Source organism: Lissotriton helveticus, chromosome 9 (genome assembly GCF_964261635.1).
Source record: "Lissotriton helveticus chromosome 9, aLisHel1.1, whole genome shotgun sequence".
Taxonomy (NCBI): Eukaryota; Metazoa; Chordata; class Amphibia; order Caudata; family Salamandridae; genus Lissotriton; species Lissotriton helveticus.
In genome coordinates, this window is record NC_136070.1 from 1,092,004,304 (window position 1) to 1,092,028,166 (window position 23,863).

General features: G+C 41.7%; 1 protein-coding gene across 2 annotated transcripts in view; it reads left to right on the forward strand.

Moving 5' to 3' along the window:
* The window catches only part of LRIG1 (leucine rich repeats and immunoglobulin like domains 1), a 228,965-nt gene that overhangs the window by 182,209 nt on the left and 22,893 nt on the right, over window positions 1–23,863 (forward strand). The window contains exons 14-16 of one of the 2 annotated variants that reach the window (XM_078661486.1): window positions 818–1,099; window positions 7,861–8,298; window positions 14,741–14,872. In XM_078661486.1, the coding sequence (XP_078517612.1) occupies window positions 818–1,099; window positions 7,861–8,298; window positions 14,741–14,872 (852 nt within the window). The remainder of the gene's footprint in view (window positions 1–817; window positions 1,100–7,860; window positions 8,299–14,740; window positions 14,873–23,863) is intronic. The other variant, XM_078661487.1, reaches the window with a different exon arrangement.

The window sequence follows — 23,863 nt, forward strand, 5'->3', positions numbered from 1 at the left end:
GGTAGCCAGACCTAAGACTGATATTTTCCGGGACACAGTAAAAACAGTATGTTGTAAATTGATGGTGCTCTAGAGCAAGTGTTGGCTACTACACAACCCCAGAATAGGGTTTAATCTATGCAGTACAAAATGTTTGAGCACTCGGAGTTCACAAATAAGTCAAACGTGCAATCCAAGTAGTTTTAAAGTTTCTGTCAGCTTTAAACCAATTCACAGCAAAGCAGAGTGTTTCTGTACATCCAGTCAATACACTTGTGATGCACTTTAAGAACAGCCAGTCAACATGTTTTTTGTCATACGGCTAATTAACTTTCGACTTACTCAGGGATGATGTAGAGTAAAATGTAGTAGTTCCTTATATCAATATAATCAAAGCCCAGTCACGGTTTCAATTCCAATATCAGATAACGTGTCAATAGTAGTAGAGTAACAAAGCGTGAAGAGTACTCCTCCAACAGTATCGGCATGGTGCATGTGGCCAGCTTATATTCTGGTATTATTGAGACACAGACTTGATGTCACACATCTTAAAAGGTTTAAACTGTTTACTTTGCTAACCAAAGTTAAGATTCTTAAAATCTTTGTAAAATTCTCTCAGTTGGTTGCCTTTAGGAGTTTTAGGCAACAGAAACTACATTGAAAACAAACACTTGCCATACTGTGGATAGTTTATTATTGCATGCGTTCTTTTGATATGTTGTTCTGCAGTGAGGTGATTATAAAGTATAATACATAAGAATATGTGGTAGTTTGTTCTTAACAATGAAGTATACAGCTATTTTGGATTGTTCCTAATAATCTCAATTTTTTTGGGTAGTGTTGCCATCTTTTATCAAAACCCCACAAGATATCACTGTCAGAACAGGAATGAAAGCCAGACTAGAGTGTGCTGCTGGAGGGCACCCTATCCCTGAAATTGCATGGCAGAAGGACGGCGGCACAGATTTTCCTGCTGCTCGAGAACGACGTATGCACGTCATGCCAGATGATGATGTCTTCTTCATAATGGATGTGAAAATTGAAGACATGGGAGTTTACAGCTGCACAGCCCAGAATTCTGCTGGCTCCGTTTCTGCCAATGCCACCCTTACTGTGTTGGGTAAGACTTCACCTTTTACTTTCCTTATTCAACAGATAATGTTTTATGGTAACGTAATGTAGTCTTGTCTAAAGAATTCTTTGGAAAATGCATAGGGATTTTGCCTTTTGGGACCTGCTCTCATGCCTTTTAGATGCTAGGCTCTGGATGATGGAAGGTAAAAAAAGACAGACTCTTTTGAAAGTATGGGGTGAATTATACATCCTCAGATCAGCATGACGTTTGCAACTCTGCCTGTCGCCGGAGCATAACAAACAGAATAACACACTGCAATCTGTTAAAAACAAGAAAATACTTCATTCTCGACGTGATCGACGCCTAGCTCACAACATGGAGATGGCTAGGGAGGCAGAATTCTCTGCGGAAGAAGAACTCATTAACGAAGGCAGCAAACCAGGGCAAGAGGATGGTGAAGGCTGCGTCATCTTGTGTAGTACTCATTATATCATGTCTGAAGGCTCTCAACAACGCAAGGTAGAAGGACCGGGTGAACCCTCGCTGCCACTTCTAGCGCTCCATGAAAATCCAACGACTAAGATTGGGGCCCAGGAACAAAGATGACTCCAAGGGTTGTGAGTACACGGAGTCATCAGACCCACCTACATACCTCACAATTACCAAATGCCCAGTCAACACCACCTTGGTGCGTCACAGCCTTTGGGCTCTTGTCTGACACCAAGAACGTCCACTGGAGCCGAGACAGGCTGATTACGTCAATCAAAATCGGGCTAAGGGCATACATGGCAAAACTGGAGGGGACACTCGGCCTTCGAAGCCAAAGCAGCATTAAGTGCCGACAAAGCCATCGATGCCTGTACAATCTCAGATGCTGAAAAAACATTGGTATGACGTACCTCTTCGGTGCCAGTAAAGTTATCAGAGTTGACTAGCCATACGGCGTCTAGTACACAAGCATCATTAAAGTCAATGCATAAAAAAACATCGGCATCAAAGCCATCACTGACAGTGGGTTTGACTCCACTGGAGCACAACATAAAAAGGACTTGCCAAAAGGGCAACCGCGAGATTGAAAGCAATGTCTTAGAAAACCTCCGAGTTCTCATGAATCGGAAAAAACTATTGGAGGCTGAACATTTACACGAAACATCAAGTCATAAAAGGATCAGGCAGGACATTGCACAAATCCAGCCTCCTCCGAAGAAAAGGCTTATGGAACACAAGGCAACTAGCCGTATGCTACTTGACACTTTACCTCAATCCATGTCACCAGTTTCTGCACACTCCAGTGACATTGGCATAGGCAGCCCTGCACAGTAGACTCAGGACGATGACTTTAAGGAAGTGCCCCCAAGGAGTACAGATCCATGTGATGCCTATGATGTTGTTCCACCAGACACAGACATAGATGTGCCTACACCAGTCAAGGCATCACGCCAAATGACACCACTACTTATCATAGTTTGTTGCACACTGGAGCACACTATCACAAAGTTCAGATGCACACCACGGAGGAGGAGTGAGATTTATTTTTAGACGACACACTCCCCAAGATGCAAGCTCAGTGCAGTATTTGCACATGATAGGGTCAATGCTTAACGTCTCTACAGAAATATTTAAAGACCCAGTTAAAACAAGGGTATTAACACCTCTTATTGAGCGAAAATACAAACTGTCACCTAATCCTCTGTAGATTAGGGAACATCCTACGGCAGATTCCCCAGTAGTCAACAGCTAGCTAGGAAAAGGGCAGCTTCCCAAAGTACAGGTGATGATGCACCACCTCCACATAAGGAGAGTAAGCTCATAGATGCAGCAAGCAAACGAGTGGCAGTAAGACCTGCCAATCATAGGCACATAGCCAATTCAGTCTGCCTACTTTCACGTTATGACAGGCCAACCTGTGATGACATAGAAGAGCTATGACAACATCTCACAGATCAGTTAAAACAAAGGGCTGAGGAATTAGTATTGGAGTGCAAACAAATCTCCAACGCAAGTATTCACTGCGCCTTGGACAGTACAGATACCTCTGCTTGAGGGATCAATTCCTCAACCGTTCTATGCTGGTACGCTTGGCTACCCATTTGGGGCTTTAAATCGAAGGTTCAGTAGCATCTCTTAAACATCCCTTTTGATGAGGAGCATCTCTTTGGTCCAGAGATGAATACCCAATTAGAAAACATAAAAAAAGACACTGAAACCGCAAAATCCATGGGTGCCCTACTGTCCACACCCCCTAGGCAGCAGTCCTTTCATAGGTTTCAGAGCAGGGGTGCAGCCAAAACCACCACCATTGGTGCATCTTATCAGAAACAACAGCAGGCATACCACCAGCAGACTGCTAGATGGTACTGTAGGGGTGGATACAAAGGAGGTAGTCAAAGAGGAAAAGGTACTCCAGGAAAGGGAGCCTCTAGCTCAAAACAATGACTCCCCACTACTTCCCCCAGCTCACACATCGCTTGTCAGAGGAAAACTACAGCATTTCCATCACCTCTGGCTCAAAATAACATCCAAACAGTGGGTGCGGTTCGTTCAGCATGAATACTGCCTAGAACTTACCTCACAATCTCTGAACATACCACCACACAGACAGATACTCAACACCTCCACCTTCTCAGAGGAGGTGAAATCTCTGCTGTTGAAAAACGTTATAGAGCTAAAAGAATACCTTGGAAGAGGCGTTAATTGCCTATATTTCTTGATACCCAAGTAGGACAGCACACTAAGACCAACACTGAATCTCTGCCCTCTCAATCAACACATATTATTGGAATACTTTCATATGGTAACACAGCAGAATGTGATCCCTTTGCTTCAGGAAGGCGACTTGAAGGACTCTTATTTTCATATCCCCATTCACCTAGCAGATCGCTGGTACCTGAGACTCATGGTAAGTGGACATCATTACCAGTTCAAGGTGCTGCCCTTTGGGGTTTACAACCACATCAAGAGTCTTTACCAAATGTCTGGCAGATGTAGCAGCTCATTTTAAAAGACAGAACATTCAAGTCTTCTTATACCTAGGAGAATGGCTGATAAAGAGTTCTAGCAGCAAATAATGTCTGCAAGAAATCCAGACTGCCATCAACTTGCTACACAAATTGGGTTTCTTGATCAGTTCAACAAAATACCACTTACAGCCTCTCCAGATAGACACATCTGAGAGCGACTCTAAACTCTGTTACAGCCAAAGCATATCTCACAGACCTGAAGGGTCTAAATCTCCAGAACCAACTGACTCATTTTCAGCACATCGTTTTAAGCATTATGGCCTCTTCTATAGCGATTGTCCCGCACTTAGGACTTTGTGTGCGTCCCCTACAAGAGTGTCTAGCATTTCAGTGGCCACAAGTGAAGGGCAAATTAGAGGACCTATTGTTGATTTCACCCACGGTCCATCTGTCGCTGCAATGGTGGGATACAGCCAACCTACTCAAGAGCAAACCTTTCTGGACCCGATACCGCAAGTGGCAATTACCACAGATTCATCACTCTTAGGATGGGGAGTGCATATAGAGGATATACCGACCTAGGGTGCATGGACCGATCAAAAACAAACACTAAACATCCACATAGTAGAACTTGTAGTGATCCAATTAGCATTAAAAACCTTTGTAACCACTGTAACTCAGAAGGTTTTTCTTCTCTGAACAGACAACATGACAGCAATATATTACAAACAAAAGCAGGGGGGCTCCCATTCAATACAGTTATCTCACTTGGTGCAGAAGATTTGGCATTGGGATCTTCACCATTACATCCACCTCCTGGCAGAGTATTTCCCGTGAGTGGACAATTCAGTCTCAGACATGCTTAGCAGGATGCAGCATCAAGTCCATGCGAAGGAACTCCACTGACTCCTACAACACTACTTCTTCTATTGCAGGACACTGGACGTAGATCTATTAGCCACTGCTGAAGATCAAAACGACGAAGCTTCGCCTCCATGCATTAGCACCCTCAGTCCAAGAACAATGCACTGTTGATGGATTGGCCAGGGATATCTGCCAATGCTTTTCCACCTCTCCCACTCTTTCCTCCCTCTCCCACTCTTTCCTTGATTTGTAAAGAATCTCAGACTGGCATCTTTCACGGTGATCTTAGTAGCTCCCACTTGGGTGAGAGAACCCGGATACACAACAGTGCCCGGCCTGTCTCTAGTACCTCATGAGAAGCTTCCCAACTTACCAAATTTTCTCATTTAAAGCGGAGGCAAAATCAGACATCCCAAACAACTGAACCTCGCAATTTGGCTTTTGAAGTCATGAAATTCAGATACCTGCACCTGCCTCCAGAGTGTATGGACATTCTTCCAGAAGCACTGCGTCAACAACTAGAGCCTGTTATACTGCTAAATGGAAAGGATTTGTCCATTACTAAATGCCATGACACATAAACCCTTGTGCGCCTACGGTACAACCAATAGTATCTTATTTGCTACACCGATAAAAATCAAGGCTAGCATACACTTCCATAAGGCTCCCCTTGCTGTAATTGCAGCATACCTTCTGATTTGTAAGTACCAATCCCTTTTCTGTTTACCGTTCATTAAAACTTTTATCGACAGGCTTAAAAGAATAATCCCTCCATTAGCACCCCCTAGTCCCAGCATGGACAATGAATGTGGTCATTACAAGACTTGTCCATACTTTTAAAGCTTTGCATTTGTGTCACTTTCAGTTACTGTGATGAAGTGTTGCCGTCTAGGTACCCATCGCATCGAGAAGGTTAGTGAATGACATGCCCTCACAATAGAAGAACAGCATTTTCAGGTTTTCAAAAACAAGGTACGACTATGGATAAAATCAAAGTTTCCTCCCAAAGGCGTATCTCCTTTTCACTTAAATTAGGCACTAGACACACCTGTGTTCTTTCCTAAACCAGAGAGAGTTGCAGAAAGAGCACTACACACACACTTGATGTTAAAAGAGCAGTGCTGTATTACAGTAATAAGACTAAACCGTTTGGGAAAACACAGCAGTTATATTTTGCTTTCTCCAACCCTTGAAAGGGAAACACAAATTTAAAAGCAGGAATTGCAGAAAGGATACTAAAATGCATACACATATGTTACAATAAAGCCAAACGTACGCTACCTACAGTTCCACAAGCACATTCTACTAGAAAGAAAGGTGGATGTCCAAGCAAGACAACAAGCTCTGGTTGATCAAACAGTGTTAAAACCTTTATTCCAGACATCTGCACCAACTGATGCCTAAAGCCACCGCAGTAAGGAAACTGCATTACAGTCTATTCTTAACATGTGTATCTGAAGCCAACGCATGCTATGAATGGAGTATGCTACTTAACTTGTAAGCATCTATTCGTAACGTGTAGTGCTGCAGATTCACATGCCCCTTCCCGCCACCCTGCGAGGCATTCTTTGGTGTTGGTTATCATATATAAATACGCTATAGCCAAATATGTACATATAAGTTTACCCGTACACATATAGAACTTGATCTTATCTATATCTTCTCTAGCTCCATTTTCACTTGCCATAGGGTGGGAAAAGATAAACAACCTAACAATGGAGCCGTTAAGTAGTTAAGTATGCACGTTCACTCGAAGAGGAGGAGTCTCGACGTCTCTTCAGCAACAAAGAATTCTTAGAGGGAAAACAGGTTGTAAATTCCAGGCCCAAAACTAGATGGCAGGAGTGTGCATAGCATGTGAATCCTAAGCACTACACACTGCTAATAGATGCTTACAAGGTAAGTAACATATAGAGATGGAAAGAGAGAGAGATATAGATAGCAATAGAGATAAAAATATATATATATATATATATATATATATATATATATATATATATATATATGTGTGTGTGTGTGTGTGTGTGTGTGTGTGTGTGTGTGTATATATATATATATATATATATATATATATGTATATATATGTTTGTGTATATATATATGTATGTATATACACATTTGTAGCATCTAGTTAGTAAAACAGATCTATATATTTACGTTGTTATAGAGAGAGGGGTTGAGAGATTATAATTGTAGTTTGCTTGTCACCTTATAAATGGCCCATAATTGGACAAACCACTCTAACAAATGTACAATTACTACAATGCAAGCGTCGTAGTACAACCTAACATACATAAATTATTGAGTAATGCTTTACGGAGTCCATTACTTCCCAGAGGTAAACAACTTGGCCCATACTCACTAGTCCTATTTAATCAGATTTAACCTCTTGTGCTCTGGTTCTGTTTTAAGTAAACATGCAGATTCACCAAGATAATATGCTACTCATTACCACTGTTAAAGTAAGGGAGGGGGCCTCGTTACCCTTTAAAGACAGCTGCTCTAATGGTCTAGTACTCCCTCCACACACGGAACAACCATAACAAATAGCAAATTAATTTGACACATAAATAAATATATAAATTCTTCGTTATTTCTAGAATTAGAAATTGCTTGAATAACGTGCGACACTCATTATACAATTGATATAAATGAGCAGAAACATTAGCCACAAATTGTGAAATAATGTTGTCTGCTAATACTCTGTGTTTTGTCAAGACAATCCCTGCGAAACTTTTTGTTGTATTATTGCTATTATATAACTCAATGTTATGATCTGATGTTTTGTGAGTTTAGTGCTTCTGTCTCAGTAATTTTATTGATTATACTAGCCCCTCCTGCCTTTCCCCCTTGTCCGGCCAAGGGGAAAGCAATCTCTTAGGTATACCCTCACTGCACAAAAAAAGTTTCTTTCCTAAGAATTGTAGTTAACATTTTACCACACCTTTCATTTTAAATTTTTTTCTTAACCTTTCCTTATAGATACTCCTTATTTGATATACCCGTTGGAAGATCGCACCGTCTCTGTGGGTGCCACTGTCGCTCTTCAGTGCAAGGCTAGTGGAAGTCCTGCTCCTCGCATTACATGGCTAAAAGGTGATGAAGCCTTGGTTGTGACAGAGCGGCACCATTTCACCCCTGGCAACCAACTGCTGATCATCAGAAATGTGGCCCTGGAAGATGAAGGCAAGTATACATGCGTGATGTCCAATACGCTGGGGACCGAACGTGCCCATAGTCACCTGACAGTGACGAAAGTAGCCGGCTGTGTTGCGGAACAAGGCAGAATGGAAGGAACCATGACGATTGGAATAATTACCATTGCTGTGGTGTGTAGTATTGTCCTGACATCTCTGGTCTGGGTGTGCATTATCTATCAAACCAGGAAGAAGAGAGAAGAGTACAGCGTTACCAACACAGGTACACTTCTTTTATCAATTTGCTATATCAAGATCTCTTTTACAGAAATGTCATAATGCTGACCAGACTTCTGTGTCATTACACCTTTTATGAACTATTTGAGGTATTTTATGTCAAACCATACAGAGCGTTCAAAGCAGTTTCTAGCTTCCTTCATATTTTTAGCATACTTTAACATAGGAATTTCCTTAGTAAAGAGATTGAGGCCAGCAATACTTCAGATGTTTAGTGCTAATTGTAATGTCTTCATCAAGGTTGTGACTACCTGTTGAAAAATCCAACTAGTACCTTCTCTTAAAATATAACTGGTGACCTATTGGGGTTTGCCTGCTTTCGTAGGGTTATCTAAAATGTCTGAACCTCACATTCATCATTTCTAGCACATCTTTGCAGAATTGTTTATGTTAAACATTCCCTATACAGTATTTACCATAAGTGCAGCTTTGTCATTATGGGAATAGAAAGCATGGGATCTCTGATATTGAAGTTTTTAGTGGTTGTTTTAACCAGAAGCAAAATAGAACTCTACAAAATAAATACTCGAGTCAGTAAAACTGAAATTTAGAGGTTGAAGGGCAAATATCTCCCTCTGGCTTGTAGCTTGTTGGCTTGCCCCTCAGAATTCATGCCATGACTATAGTAAGCGCGAAGTAAGATGCAACGTGCTGTAGAAATCAATTTGTGGGATGCAGGAAGTGAACGAAGTGCCCTGAGGCATGGTGACTTAGGTGTTGAAATTAAAGACTCCTTAGCAAATCATATTGGCCTATTTCCAGCCTCTGTAGAATTAAGGGCCATACTAATTTTCTCTTAAAAGAAAATTGGAAGAAAAACCAACATGTTTCAGTGAATTCAAGTTGCAAAAACTAGATCTAATCAAAGCACCTATTTGTGATGGCAAAGAGAATTTCCTTGAACAGAATTAATTTTTTCCAGTCTTGGTTCTGGGAAGAAAGAAATCACAAGTGCCGAAGACAAAATGTGTGCATGCTGAGTGTTACCTTGAACACGGATTTCATGGAGTTTATTTAAATGCTGGTGAGGGAACTAAACTTGAATTAAGATTAGAATTAAAAAGCTTTAAGCGTTTTCTTCAGCTGCTTGGTTGAATATAGACTGTGTTGAGTTAGGCTGGATGTTTACTTTTTCAGGGCTGATAAAGAGCTTAGTATCTGACTTCTAAGAAGGCCAGGATGGGGGGTCATTTGAAGGAGAGCTATATTTTGTGCGGTTCACCAGTGTGATGTGTTTAATAAGACACATCGACAAAACGAATCCACTGGTAGACGCATTAACTTTAGGGAGAAGCAGGAATCATTAAACATAAAGTGTATGTATGTGTACAAAACAAAACCTCAAGCTCTATTTTTTTATTCATTTTTTCGAGCTGTCGATGCCGAATACAAATGTTGCGTAATCTTCAGTTTTGCATGAACTCCTATTTCAGCAACCTTTGGACATTATCGGTTCGTAGATACTGTTGTTTTAGTTGCACATACATTGGATTGACTCTTATTTGCTATGCCTTCCAATGTTCTTCTGGAAATATGAACCACAAAACTTGAGGGTTCACATATCGCATATTTATTTTATAATAGACACTTAGGCCTGAGGTGAGACATCCAGTCTTACAGGTTTATGTCTATACTTTAGTAGATTTTAAACTTTTATAGGATTCAAAAAACATCTGAGTAGTACATCTGGACATCTACTACAGTGATAAAGTTCCAAGAGTACTCCGAGGTACGAAATTTACCGCATGCAGAATTTCTACTAGGTGGGAAAATTCTGCTTGAGCAACTGACGTCCAAATGCTCTTTTGCACTTGGTGTTGTGTTCCCCCACAGCAACAGATGTTGCAGGCAGTTGCTTTACTTCGTTTTCCAGATTGAAAGGCTACCTGCAAATTGATCATGAATTCTAACACACCTAAGTGGCTGTTCATTGCAATCTGTAGTGCCACTTTTTGCATGGCCACATTCCCACCCACTGCATTTAGAATTAGGAGTGTGTGGTTTTTCTATGTTTGTGGGTGTGGTTCAATGAAAATAATCCATTTCTTATTCTGTGGCTCAGTATTAAGGACTTGGCCATCAAAATGTCTGTTCTTGAATCCCTAATTCGGACTTGGAGAATAAAAAAAAGGTTGTCTTTATTTTCTTTCATTATTAAAAAAAGTACCTGTATCACTACTTTTTTGTCATTAATATGACAATCTTTACCGCTGATATTGTACTACCTTCACATGGGACCAATGATACACACCCTTTCTCCCATCCAGCAGAGTATTTCCCACATTTTGTTATTTTTATTTGTTCTTGTTAGTTGATGATAAGATGTAGTCTTTTTGCCTTAGCCTCAAGATAATTAGAGAGACAGGATTCAAGAGGGATAGAACTGGTAAATATATTAGACGGACATGTTTGCCTGGATGTTGTTTTATTATGATGCTGAGGAGACTTCCAAAGCGCTGCACCGTAGACAATGAGTCAACAGCCCACAATCAAGTCCACCCTAAAAGGTGGCGTGGAGTAAATAGAGAAGTATGTTTGATTAGAGAAAGAGCCGTGGGAGAAGTGGATTTATAGGCAGTCCAGTAGAGCACACTGAGTTGTATTGTTGTTGGCTTTTTCATTCTGGATGACTAACTTGTATTAACCCCTCCCTGTTTCAGGGAGTCAGTGCAGAGAAAGGATTCTTTTCTGTATTAACTAATTGTGTTACATGTATTTTGAAAGTATTTCTAGAGCATGAATCCACACACAGAATAGCAGAGTGATTGAGTGCAGAAATATTCACAGTGTACACTAGGAAGGGGAAGTTATTTGGCATGTCTGTGGAAGGAGGTGTCAGGTGTATGAAGCATGAGTCGTGAGACAGATAAAATGTGTTGTGAGGGCTTCACATGACACAGGATTTGTTCAAGGACCGAACATAAATAATGTTGTTAATAGTCTTCTTGACCCTGAATTTACAGATTTAGGCAGGTCATATGCATGGTAGTTTGGCACTTAACAGCAATGGTCAATTTGCTTTTGTGGAAAGTAGTAAATGATACCACAAATGTTAAAGTAGAGCAAGCCTTCATTGGGAGTCAGTGGTTCGATCTGGAAAGGAGTGATGTGGCTAGTCTTGTTGGTACCCATGTACAGCTAGGCACTTGACTTGAGAAAAGTATTAATCAATGGTAGCAACTTTTACCTACACCTTTCAGAATGGCATTATCAATCTGCGATACAACCATCATCACAACTGTAAACCTGAAATGTTGGTTGGGAATAAAGGTTTTACATAAAATGTTTAGGTGGTTGAGTATGGAGGCAGTTTAGTCTATTTGAGAAATGTAGGTGTTGCAGCCTGAAGTGTTTGGTAACATTGATCTCCTTAGATTTTTAGAGGAGAGACATTAGGGAAAATTCAGAGAGCCATGTGTTAGCCAGGATGGAGCATGTGAACGTCATATTTGTAGAAATTGTGCTTTCGAAGGACTCAATCTGAAGGTGAAGGAGCCCATTAAATCTTTGATGGAGAACAGGTTTTTTTCCTGGTCCTCCACGTCCGAGGTGTGATATAGTATTGTCTTCTGGTACTATCAGTATCAGTGGTTGCACTCTAAAGGTCAGTGGAAGAGTAACATACCTGGAAGATTCCGTTTTTATTAAACCAGAGGGGTCTGCCAATAAAACCCATGATTATGCATTAGGCTGCTGCGATTTAAAAAGCAACAGAAATCGCCACCAGAATATGCAGATCACCATTGAGTATCAGTAGAGTAGCTGTCTGTGCTGCCCTATATATGAAGCTAGACTGGTATTACTTCTGGGTATCCAGGAACAAACTCTTTGGTGCAGGGCAAAGTTGGCTGGAAGACCATTATCAGTGTTGGATGGAGTTTCGACTGAGGATGTATGTTTGGATAAAGTGGGTAGCTGAAGAAGCTGATAGCATGAGCAGGAAGAAATAGAGTATTCAGCATTGGTGAGGATTTAGATGTGGGGCTGGCAGATGTTCTGGATGGGAAAGCATTGGAGAGATCTTTTGGGCGGGGTGACAGCAATATGGATACTTTCTATCTCAGTTTATAGGTAGATACAGCTCGTTTTGTTCCTCCTGTTCTGGATGGAATTAAGGATTTTAGAAAGAGGGATGACTTAATAGAGAGCTTGACTTAATAGAGAGCGTGTCCATGCATACGTGTTGCTGAGTATTGTTCTCGTAGATTCGGAAAGGACCTCACTCCGATGATGAATGTCAACTTTTAATAGATTGGGAATGTTCTTGTATAAGTTATTGCCATTTACTTTTAATAACATGACTGTGTGTCCTCTATTAAGTGCTCAGTCTCTTCAATAAAGCTTTATCACAACAAGGAAGTGACTGGAAGGTGAAGGAGGCCATGTTGGTGAATCACTCTCTTTTATAGCTTTAAAGACCAATAATGCTACAGTGCTGAATAAAGATAAATCTAGGACATGCATGGAGATCTCTGTGCATTTCTGCAAAGAAGTCCACTTCTTTGGAGACAAAATGCCATAAGAGTGCCTGAAGGAGCTTACACTATTTGAAAATACTCTTTTGCTCACCCTGTTCTGTTTCTGTTGTGGTTTTTTAAAAATGTATTTGATGTCGGCATCAACGGTGTGACAACTTCCAGTTATTATTTGTAGTGCACTGTTGCATGCCAATGTAGTAAGCTGCCTTACTTATGTTCTTCCATTCATAAGGGAGGGTTTTCGAGGGTGTGGTGTCTAGTTTTGAACCATATTAACACCAGTGCAGTTTTATGCAGGCACACAGTACTGAAATCTACAAACCTGCATCATTTTCATTAACTTGTTTGGCAGGGATTTGGTAAAAGCATCTGGTGTGGCCAAATCCCAGAGGTACCACTCTTTTATGAAATGTCATTCGCTGTTACAAATGTCATGGTGGCTTATCTTATCTCATCAAAGGAAGGCCTTCTGAACCGAATGTTTGCTGGACATAAATATGGTGGCATTTCAACTGTGAGGAAAATAATTGTCCAGTGCACCTCGTCAAGTTGTTTTAGTCCCCTAATACAAATAAATCCTTCTGGGCTTACATGGATTTTGCCTTGTTAGCATTTAAATACATTGCCAAAAAACATACTTTTTAAAAGTGGGATTCCAATGTATACTACTCAGGCATATATCCAGCCGTATATTGGATGTGGAATAGCCTTGTCGCAAAACCACAACAGAAATGTTAATTTGGCATCGAAGATGATGCAACTTATAAGATGCCTGTAAGGTGGTAATGTAGCTCGAGTGGACTAATTCACCCATTTTAGAGATCTCTGTGTTTCTTGAAAGTTACAGATTAGAAACTCAGCATGTTCTCTCCAGATCTGAACGCTTCCAAGATTAAAAAAAGCTTTTGACAATACCAATAGGCTGCTGTTATGGGTATAATTGTTTTTTTTTTTTAATTAAGCATTTGAAAGTAGAGAACAGTGTTGCCAGCCAAACATGGTGGCATATACTTACAATAAGATTTTCAAATTTAAACTTAGAAAAGTTATAGAAAGACTTTAAGTATTAACGCATGCAATGAAAAATAGGATTCTTATTGGTGCAAAGGAAAGGTACTATTGGCTTATGTAACTGTAACCTGAAGAATTAGTTAGATGCACAAAAGTCTCTTAAGAAACGTAAATAATAGAAAGAAAAAAGGTTTTGGCAAAAAAAGTATTGACTGACCAACTCTGGTACTAAAGTGCATTTCATTTTTGGCACTGAGTGAAAATTGTGTACGCGCCCTATTATTCTTATCAATAATTATATGAAAAATGTTCTATCCCTTCTTCTGGCACCTCTGAAATATCACCTGTGCTTATACATCTCAGCTGACTTACAAAAGAAGCAGATATTATCTTTGGTATTTCCTGACAATTATTTTTTTAGACCTTCTACTAATCATTTATTGTTCAATAGCTACTACGCATAAACAATTGTGCAAAAGAACCTCATTTACTATTTATCTCTTCATGTTAATTAATTAATATTAATATTGTGTTAAGTGCGCACCGTGCGTTTGATGGAAGGTTCTCTAGCATATTCCAGTTGGTCTGTAGAATTTGGTTAAAGATACAGTGTTGCTGTGTGCTGTCTCATTGAAATGTTGTGCAGCTTTATTCGCATAGCTGGCAGGTTTACAATAGTTTGGTAAATAGACGAAGAAGAAGAGCACTTAGCTAACTTCCACACAAAAATCTAGCTTACATTTGTTTTGCGAGAAACATGTTTGTGATGTGCATTAACATCGAGAATTTAGGGCTCTGTTGGTAAAGTTTCGTGAGTGTTTGACCCAGTGTCTTGTCTTGAATGATCTTTAAGAAAATGGGGATTTCTAAATTCCAAAATAACAGTATAGCTGCTGAGTGGTCATCCGTGTGTTTACTGTTGTGTGTCTTGTTTTGCAGATGAAACAGTTGTGCCTCCTGATGTCCCAAGTTACCTGTCTTCCCAAGGTACCCTCTCTGACATACAGGAAGGGAGCATTAGGGTTGAAAATACCAATGGCTACCATCCCAGTGAGCATGTAAAAAGTTATGGTATGAATGCACTAATTATTTTTAAAATCATACACCCTCTGAAGGTACATTCTGAAGTACATTGATTGTATTCTGTGCCAGCTAGAAACCTATTTTTCTTTACTTTGATCGTCCCATCAGGAAATAACCAAAGCCAAATATTCTTTGAATGCCTACAGTTCTTATTCATCCTTGAGCCTTTACTTGAAGGATTTGCACTGTAGGCTTTTTACCATTTAATAGGGGAACCAAGATCACTTTATGCAAAGGACCTTCACGCGTAAATCAGTGGATTTATTCCGGAGTCTTTTTTTGTATAATCGTACAAGTGGTTCTCTTCCACTTTCTAAACTATCACACAAACTTTACAAAAGACTGTAGTATATGACGTCAAACAAATGTGAAACAAAACATGGCTGTTTTATCTTCCGTTTCTGAATCGTCTTGACGACACTTTACTCGATTTGCAAGCAAGCCACTTGAGGATTACGTCCTCTTTTGCAAAGATTGGTCTTCATAGAAAAGTGGTTCAGAAATAGTGACTCCCCCTCTCGCTGAGGAAAGCACATTATATGGTGCTGTTTTGTGTCAATCTTTTCCTTTGAACCCAAAGAGAGTACTTGACCCCATCCATCTCTGATTGCATAGTTGGCATGCATAGCTCCCTTTTCAACTCTTCCGTCATGTTAAAGTGTCTGTTACTTTACAATGTTTCCAGGTAAGGTAATTATGTTACTCTATGATGTCATCATTTATACAGAAACCTTCTGCCATAGGGTGCATTCAGGGGTCTTGAAGGCTTTTTCTTGGGGGCAGTGGGAAATTGATTCAAGGCGGGACATAATTAATTGGTTTTGCGAGTTGATGATCTGTCTTTTCAGTCTAGTCTTAGTACACGGATCTTTCGGAGTCAGTTCTGTTAAGGAACGTTTTAATGAAACATTTGGTGTGGGTATGTATGATGTAAGACCTATTCATTCATTTCGATCTGCTACTTAAATAGTTTAACTTCACATTGTTTTGTAGTGTTTCTTTTTAGTGCTGTGCTCTTTGCCAAATATATAGTTATAAATCACTGTGTGGAAGTGGGTGGAGAATGGTTTATTTGAAATGTACTCGTGGTTATGTCATGTAGGTTTGTGTGAGGACTGTTTGCTCTTGTGACAGTGCTTAACCAAGCATATAGCTTTGATGGTGCATTGAGTGGGTACTGTCTGAAATGTATCGTTGGGTCATATGAAACATGGATGTAATTGAGTGCGACTTAGACTCGGTGGCTGTTTAAATGGCATTTTGTGCGCATGAGAGCTTGTAGGACTGTCCACCTATACTGTTGGACTTGACAGTTATAGACGTGTTGAATTCTAGATAAATTAGGGTTTTCTATCTCTTTGTGTTACTTGTGATAATCTTGAAACTTTATTTCATGTTTGTTGAATGCTACATTGCAGTGGTACATCACAGTACAGCTATAGGAATGTTATCGTTTATTTAAATGGAACATTGCATATCAGAATTAAAATCAAAGTTATATGTTACTAGTCTTTTCACATAAGGAAAGGGCAGATGTGCAAGATCTTGTCAATGTTTGATCTAGCTATAAGGTTTGCAGGCTTGTTGTAAATACCTCTGTGTTCTGCATGGATTTTCCTAATCCTTGGGGACTCCCTAGGGTAAGTTAAGCAACCCCACAGTACTATGTTGTTTGGCTATGCGGAATGTGTTTGTGAGAGAGGATGGGGTAGAGAGTTCACTTAAGTAGTTTATTGTTGAAAGCAAGGGATGAGAAAGAATCTATTTAACCCCAAACTAAACTAGTCGCCTGATTTATTTGGAAGAGGGGTAAGGTGCTTATGATTTTGAGGCTCAGCGGACAGAAAGTTTATACATTGATTAACAATTGGGAGGATCCTGAAGGGCATAAAAGCTTGCAGGATATATGCCTCACACTACAAGAGAAATCTCCCCTTGTTCACGTGTTACTGCATGTGCATTTTCCACAATGTGCATTGATGCTACTCCAATCGTGTTTCTCCCGCACAGGTCTATCATGGTTCTCCAGTGTGTTACATCACGCTTTTTTACTTTAAAAGTGTTAATGTATATGTTTGTTATGGGGCAAAATTTGTATCACCCTACATACATTTGTCGAAGTTGCACCCACTTATGTTATTGTACACAGTCCTATTCAGATGAACACTGTTCCACTACTGTACACACTTGTGTTCTTCTACAAAAGACGGCGGAGGGGCTACGTGTTAGGATATCTTTCGCCTGAGAGCAGCAGAAGCCTTGGGTGTCTCCATTTCCATCTCGCCACAGGTGTCTTTTACCAGAGCTATGGTGTATCAACCCCCAGATTATGTTGGCAAATCCCTTAAATCTTTAGATGACGCCCTGGTTTATGGAATTTTGCAATAAAATAATTTTACCCAACTTGGGGATTTTAGTTTGCATGTTGATAACTCTAATGTTCCTCTTGCTGTCTCGCTAATTGAGACATTAGCTTTACTCAGTCTTCCTTTATGTATTTCTGACCCTACGCCTTCTGTTGGGCACATGATTGATCTTATCTTCTCTAACATTGCACTATTGGTGGGGCATTCCTGTGACGGTTACATGGTCCGATTACTGCTTGCTTAATTTTCCTGAGACTGGTAACTATGATTCCATACAGGAGAAGCTTGATCTATCTTTTCTTGCTCGCACCTCGAATAAAATCAAACTACCGGAGTTAGCTAATATTCATCTTGTACCCACCCCCTAATCTGCAAGGTGATTTAAATATAGATGTGCTTGCACTCAGTAATTTACTGCAGTTAGCCACAGATAAGCCTGCCCTAGTGAATTTTATCTCCAATCAGAAACTAGCTCCTTCCTCACCATGGTTCACTGTCGTGTTGGCAGAGTGAAAATGACATTGCAAGAAATTGGAAAACACTTGGCAGAAACATGCAGATTAGACTATCTTCAAAGATTTTTTAATGAAATATCATGCAGAGATTAAAGCAGTGCAAAGTAGCTACCTTAAACACAAATTTGCTTCTGCTGTTAACAGTCCGCAAGAAATCTTTAAAATAACAGCTAATGTCTTAAACCCTAGAGCCCCTGATCCTATTAAGGCCTGTCCAGGTACGTGTACTAAACTTGCCGATTTCTTTAAAGAAAAGATCATTAAAAAACACCCCAATCTCTGCAAATGGCTTCTATGGCAGAGGATTCTACCATCAGTCAGGTTCTGCCTCCAACCTATGCCCTGTCTCAGGTCACGTCTGAGAAGTCTTAAAATTAGCATTTTAAGCTCTAGGACAGGCTCCACAGTAGATCTGTGTCCACCATCCATGTTGATCCAGGCAGTCTACATTTTTAACCCAATTTTTTTCAACCTTTATCGTCAGACAGCACAAGTCTCTTTAATCCAGAGACAGGTTAGAGTGATTGAAAGGTAGAGAGTGTGTACTCCATGACGTGTCGGCTGTCCATGTCTCACTATAAAATAATAAAGATGTCACACTGCAACCTGAAATAGTTCTGTCCTTTGTATGACGATTTGAAAGAACAGATATTAATCCAAACAAGTACAATTGTGATTTCTCATGGAGTACACACTCTCTACCTTTCAAACCTGTATTTCCTTATGAAGCTCAAGAGGTCCAGAGCTTCGAGTGTGTCTCCATCCACCCACAAAAGCAGCTTATCAAAGCGTTGTTTAAACTTTGGAATCCTTGGACCTTTTCTGTCTTGCTGGTAACAGGTTAGAGTGATTCCATTTTTAAACAAGCATTTACAATGCAACGGTTTCGCCTTTGTAAAAGTTAGAGCTATTGGCATTGTAAATGACAATTTTTTTATTTATGTGTTGGTTTTGAAAACAGATAAATAAATGGCATTGCCATTTACAATGCCAATAGCTTAATCTCTCGCAAACAGTAAAAATGATTAATAATAACTAACCTCCTTCTTGTCAAAGGACCAAAAACCCTGCCTTAGGTTGCAGTCATTAAAGAGCTTGCTGACAATTAGGAGCTCTCTGAGTGATGGTGTGTGTTTTGTAGGTGTGTGTGTGTGTGTGTGCACATGTGTATTGCTGACATGCAATGCTCACATTCAATTAGAGCTCCCTGAGTGATGGTGTGTGTGTTTGTAGGTGTGTGTGCGCGGAGCGGCACAGCTGAGGCGATGACGCAAGCAGCACATCTGCTTGGGGGTGGACCCGCATCCACCCAGTACAGTAGTGTCGCGGCGGGACACGCCACTGAGCAGCACATCTGGGGCAGGCGGGACTTCACTCACAGGCATATGGGGAGCCCGCTAGTAATGCAGGCAGGAGGGCGTGAAGCAGACAGGGGTGTAAAGCACAGCTGTGGGAGCACTAGTAATGCGCACAGCGGGGCGTCCATCACTCTTGTGGGAATCACACAGAGGAGTGCACTAGTAATGTACCAGTGAGTGCTCTCTTGTGAGAAGCGCATCTCGGGAGGGGAAAGATCAAGAACGACAGCTGGGGTCGGGGTGGAGGGGCCGAAGCACAGCTGGGGATGGGTGGAGGTGCTCCTGCGGGAACACAGCTGGAAGGGGCGGTGCTGGTGATAGGCAAAGCTGGATATGGGTGGATGACATAAAATGAGTTGGACTGACTACTTTTGTCTATGGATGTTTTCAATTTGTTTTTAACATTAGTTGCTGCATTGGGATGCTGCTGTGTTAACATTGACCTCCAATGGTTTCCAGCCTCGAAGCATGTGAATCTATGAAAGATGCTGGAGAACTAGGTATATCTATATATCACTGTGTGAATTCAACCAAAACAGAACATTTACTGAAGTTGCTTAGAGTGCAGCCATTTCATTTTGAATGCCTATGTTAAACCAAGCCTTTTGGGCCATCTCCATTGTGACATACACAGTCTAACTTTCAAGCCTGGCACAGCAAAGCAAGAATTCTCAATTGAGCCATCTCAGCATCTGGAGAGCTCCTTTGTTGTATCCTTTTGAAGGTCTATTCCACTCTCCTGTAAGAAAGCAATGCACCTGCTAACACCACTAACTAGAGTTTTGATTGTTGGCACATGTACCCTCCTTCGATTGCCATGTACAGAAAATCTATAAGTCTTGGGGAAATTTCTGGAGGAGTTAGCATTAGAAGCTCAAATGCTAGGGGAGATGAAACACTGTCTCTCTTAGCTGCAATATTAGCATTTTTGCTCGTTTTGCATGATAAACAATTTTTTTAGAAGTCAATGTGACTTGCTTCTTCCACAGCAGAGTTCATAATTACTTGGTCTCATGGTGCATTATGCAAACATCAGCCTGAGTGAATAAAAATGGAGGTTGTCAATCACGAGCTTTGATGGAGAAGTGGGGCCTGGCATATACAAACCTGCAATTGTGGTTGGTATACAGAATGTATAACGGGGATAGGCATACACAGATATGAAATGCTATACAGGAACATTTAACACTGCTTGATCGATACTAACATAGTATTGAGGTTGGCATATAACAACACAGAAGGAAAGGTGCAATGCAAGCAAGGCCTGTAAAATGGCTTATCACTATGAATATAAGCATCGTTATAGGGCTACACAATCAAATAACAAATAAACAAAAAAGATGTATGTACTTACAGAAAGTTCTGGTCTCAACGTCCCATACTGCTCCGACACCCAGAAACCTCTGCGATCCTCCAGGGGAATACAAGGCTCATTTGGATAGCGGGCTCTGAAATTCTTCAGAAATCCACCTTCGAAATCCGCTATCACCCCATCCATATCCACTAAAACACGGAGTGGCCTGAACCTGGCATCACATGACCTTGTCCTGGGCAGGGAGGAGTACCCTACACCCAGTGACATAAGGATACCACCCCTTCTCTGCAGAGACAAAAACCTAGAAAGTAAAATCATAACTGCCTTAAAAAAAATAAGCATCTACCGTATACATAAAAAAATGATACACTTAAGTCCCACTGCACAGGAGTTTTGTATTATGAACGTGAAAGCTCCATTTTGGTTATCAGCACCCAAATAAGCAACAATCATGGACCACCCAGTTCTGAGATCCCTCCCTACACTGTCAACGAAATCATGAGCAAAACTGACAGTCATCTACATTTTGCAAGACCTGATTTCTGTGACTGACACTGCCTGCTTGTTTACAGTGGGAAACGTTTCAGCGCAGGGGTAATAGCTTCCCCCTGATAATGTCCCCCACAATGCAACAGGGTCCACGGGGGGTGGGCACATTTGGACAACAGCTGGTACAGAAAAGGATTCTGTATTTTCCCGCAAAAGATGGCACAAGTGTCTTCTCCTGGCAGAAGATCCCAGCCCCCTTTCCCCCGGCAGTGGACAGAGAGTGCTGTGCAAAGGCAGGCTGGTAAATGATTGAAGACAGGGAGGTGTGTGGGGCCACGGCACTGCGGGCGGGGGGCCCTGTGCCTGGGACAGAGCTCTGCAGGGCAGGGTGTCCTACCCCAGCAAATAGCTCGAGAATAAACAACCGCTTCAACCCGGCAGTGTTCACCGGCAGAGAGTTCCTGCCCCCTCCCCTCTGCCTAGCAGCAGCTGCAGCACCTCCTTTAAAGGGGCAGTCCCCGCTGCGCCAAGTCCAACTTGTACTTCGCCCCTGACCTCAGCAAAAAATAAATTGGACGTAAACATATGTTATGCATTTTACCTTTTTGCTCGCCTCAAAAATTGCATTTAGGAAATTGTTTGCCACAGAGGCAAATATGTTGAGAACTCAGAACACCCCTTTAAATCGAGTTCGAAGTGGTCAGTGCGAGGAGCGGGTCTGTAAGTAATTTGAACCCAGAATCTCCCACCCTTCTGTTGCTAAGTTTCATGCGTTTTTAAAAAGCAAACCGCCGCTCGCAGCGGGAGGGGGGCGGGAAACAGACAGGGGGAGACACAGCGCACGGAGGGAAACAAAATACACGGAGAGCGGGAGGGGGGCGGGAAACGGACAGGGGGAGACACAGCGCACGGAGGGAAACAAAATACACGGAGAGCGGGAGGGGGGCGGGAAACGGACAGGGGGAGACACAGCGCACGGAGGGAAACAAAATACACGGAGAGCGGGAGGGGGGCGGGAAACGGACAGGGGGAGACACAGCGCACGGAGGGAAACAAAATACACGGAGAGCGGGAGGGGGGCGGGAAACGGACAGGGGGAAGAAGGCACGGAGGGAAACAAACACGGGCTTACCTTCACTGCAAGGAGAGAAAATGGCGGACACAAGCTTCCGGATTTTGAGGATTTGTGGGCGTGGAGGGGGGCGGGAGAGGACACGAACGGCGGGAGGGAGGCGGGAAACGTGCACAGGACAGCGAGGGGGGGGCGGGGAGGCACACGGAGGGGGGCGGGAATGGACAGCGCATCTGAAATCACTTTCAGTGAAAGGGGAGGGAACGGAAAAAACGAAACTCCGCCCAGGGAAAAAATCTCGGGAACGCCCCCGAATCTGGTCCGGCCTTGACGGACAGATCTCTGTTCCAATGGCTAGCCTCCATTTATGGAGCTAGCCAATGGGACAGGGGGGCGTATTCCATTTTCCTTACTGGAAATCAAGAGATTTCTCTGGAGGCGGAGCTAAGAGCTCCGCCCTCCAGCGAAACCTAAAAAGCCTTCAGCTAATCGGTCATCAGCTGCTGAATTTAGATCAGTTTCTCTTCTGCGAACCAACTTCAAAATACTGAAAAAAATGGGCAATGCTCAACTTTCCGAATATTTGGAGAAATACAGGCTTTTCCATCCTTCTCAGTCAGGCTTCCATCGCCAACACAGTACTGAACCAGTGCTTTTGGAGGTCTCAGATTGCATCAGACTGGCTCTCGATCAAGGAAATAATGACACCTTGATTCTATTAGACCTCACTGGAGCATTTGACATGGTCTCACACGCCATTATTTTACAATCTCTCTCAGATATTGAAGTGGGATGTCTGGCGGCATTAGAATGGATTTGTTCTTTCCTTGACAACAGAGGACAAGCTGTTTGGATGGCCTTACTTCTCTGCTACCAAGGCTGCCAACTTGGGAGTACCTCAGTGCTCATCTCAGAGCCCAACTCTGTTTAATATCTATATGTCTCCATTAGCTGAATTGGTTAAGTCCTTTGATATCAAGATGATCTCTTATGTGGATGATTCTCAGCTCCTCCTTTCATGTGAGAAAGGCTCTTTAACAAATCAGGTGTCCATTACAGCATGTGTGAGAGCAGTGAGGAAATGGATGTGTACCGATAACTTGCTGTGTAACTCTGATAAAACAAATTATTCTGTTTGTCTGGCTCTCAATTGGTGGTGCAATAGCTGTTGGGCACATGTGTTGCCGTCACCCCATCCACCTGCTGTGGTGGGCAGGAATCTGGGAGTAAAGTTTTTCCATCAACTTTCCTTTCAGCCCCAGGTATTGACTGTGGTAGGCTCTTGCTTTGCTACAACGACAGCGCTTAGGAAATTCCTACATTTGTTGCCACTCAATTGTCTGAGAACCGTGGTCCATGCATGAATTACTTCTAGGTTGGACTATGCCAATGTTCTCTATTAAGATCTTACTGGACTGCCTTATCAAGCGCATGCAGTTGATTCATAATGTAGCTACATGCCTTCGATTCAAATCATCTTGTTGTGGTTCCTTCTCCTCCTACCTTTCGCAGTTGTACTGGCTGCTTATTAAGAAGATAATTTTCTTTAAATCTCTGGTGCAGAGTCATCGCGCTTTGAGTTCGGGCCCCAGAATCCTTATCGTCTGGACAGAGCACTTCTGTCTGCCTATGCACTCCTAACTTTGGTTCCTAAAATCAAATACTCGAGGAGAGGCGACTCCTTCTCCTTTCTGGCCTTGTGTAATCGGCTTCCATTTATTCTTTGACATTCAGAGCGAATGTCAGTTCCAGAATGCTTTGAAAACCTTTTTATTTACCTCACATATGCACTTTGGTTGACATGATACCTGGTTCTCCTTCTCCGAGACACTTTTTGAGTAGCCGCACATTTCTCAAATACCTT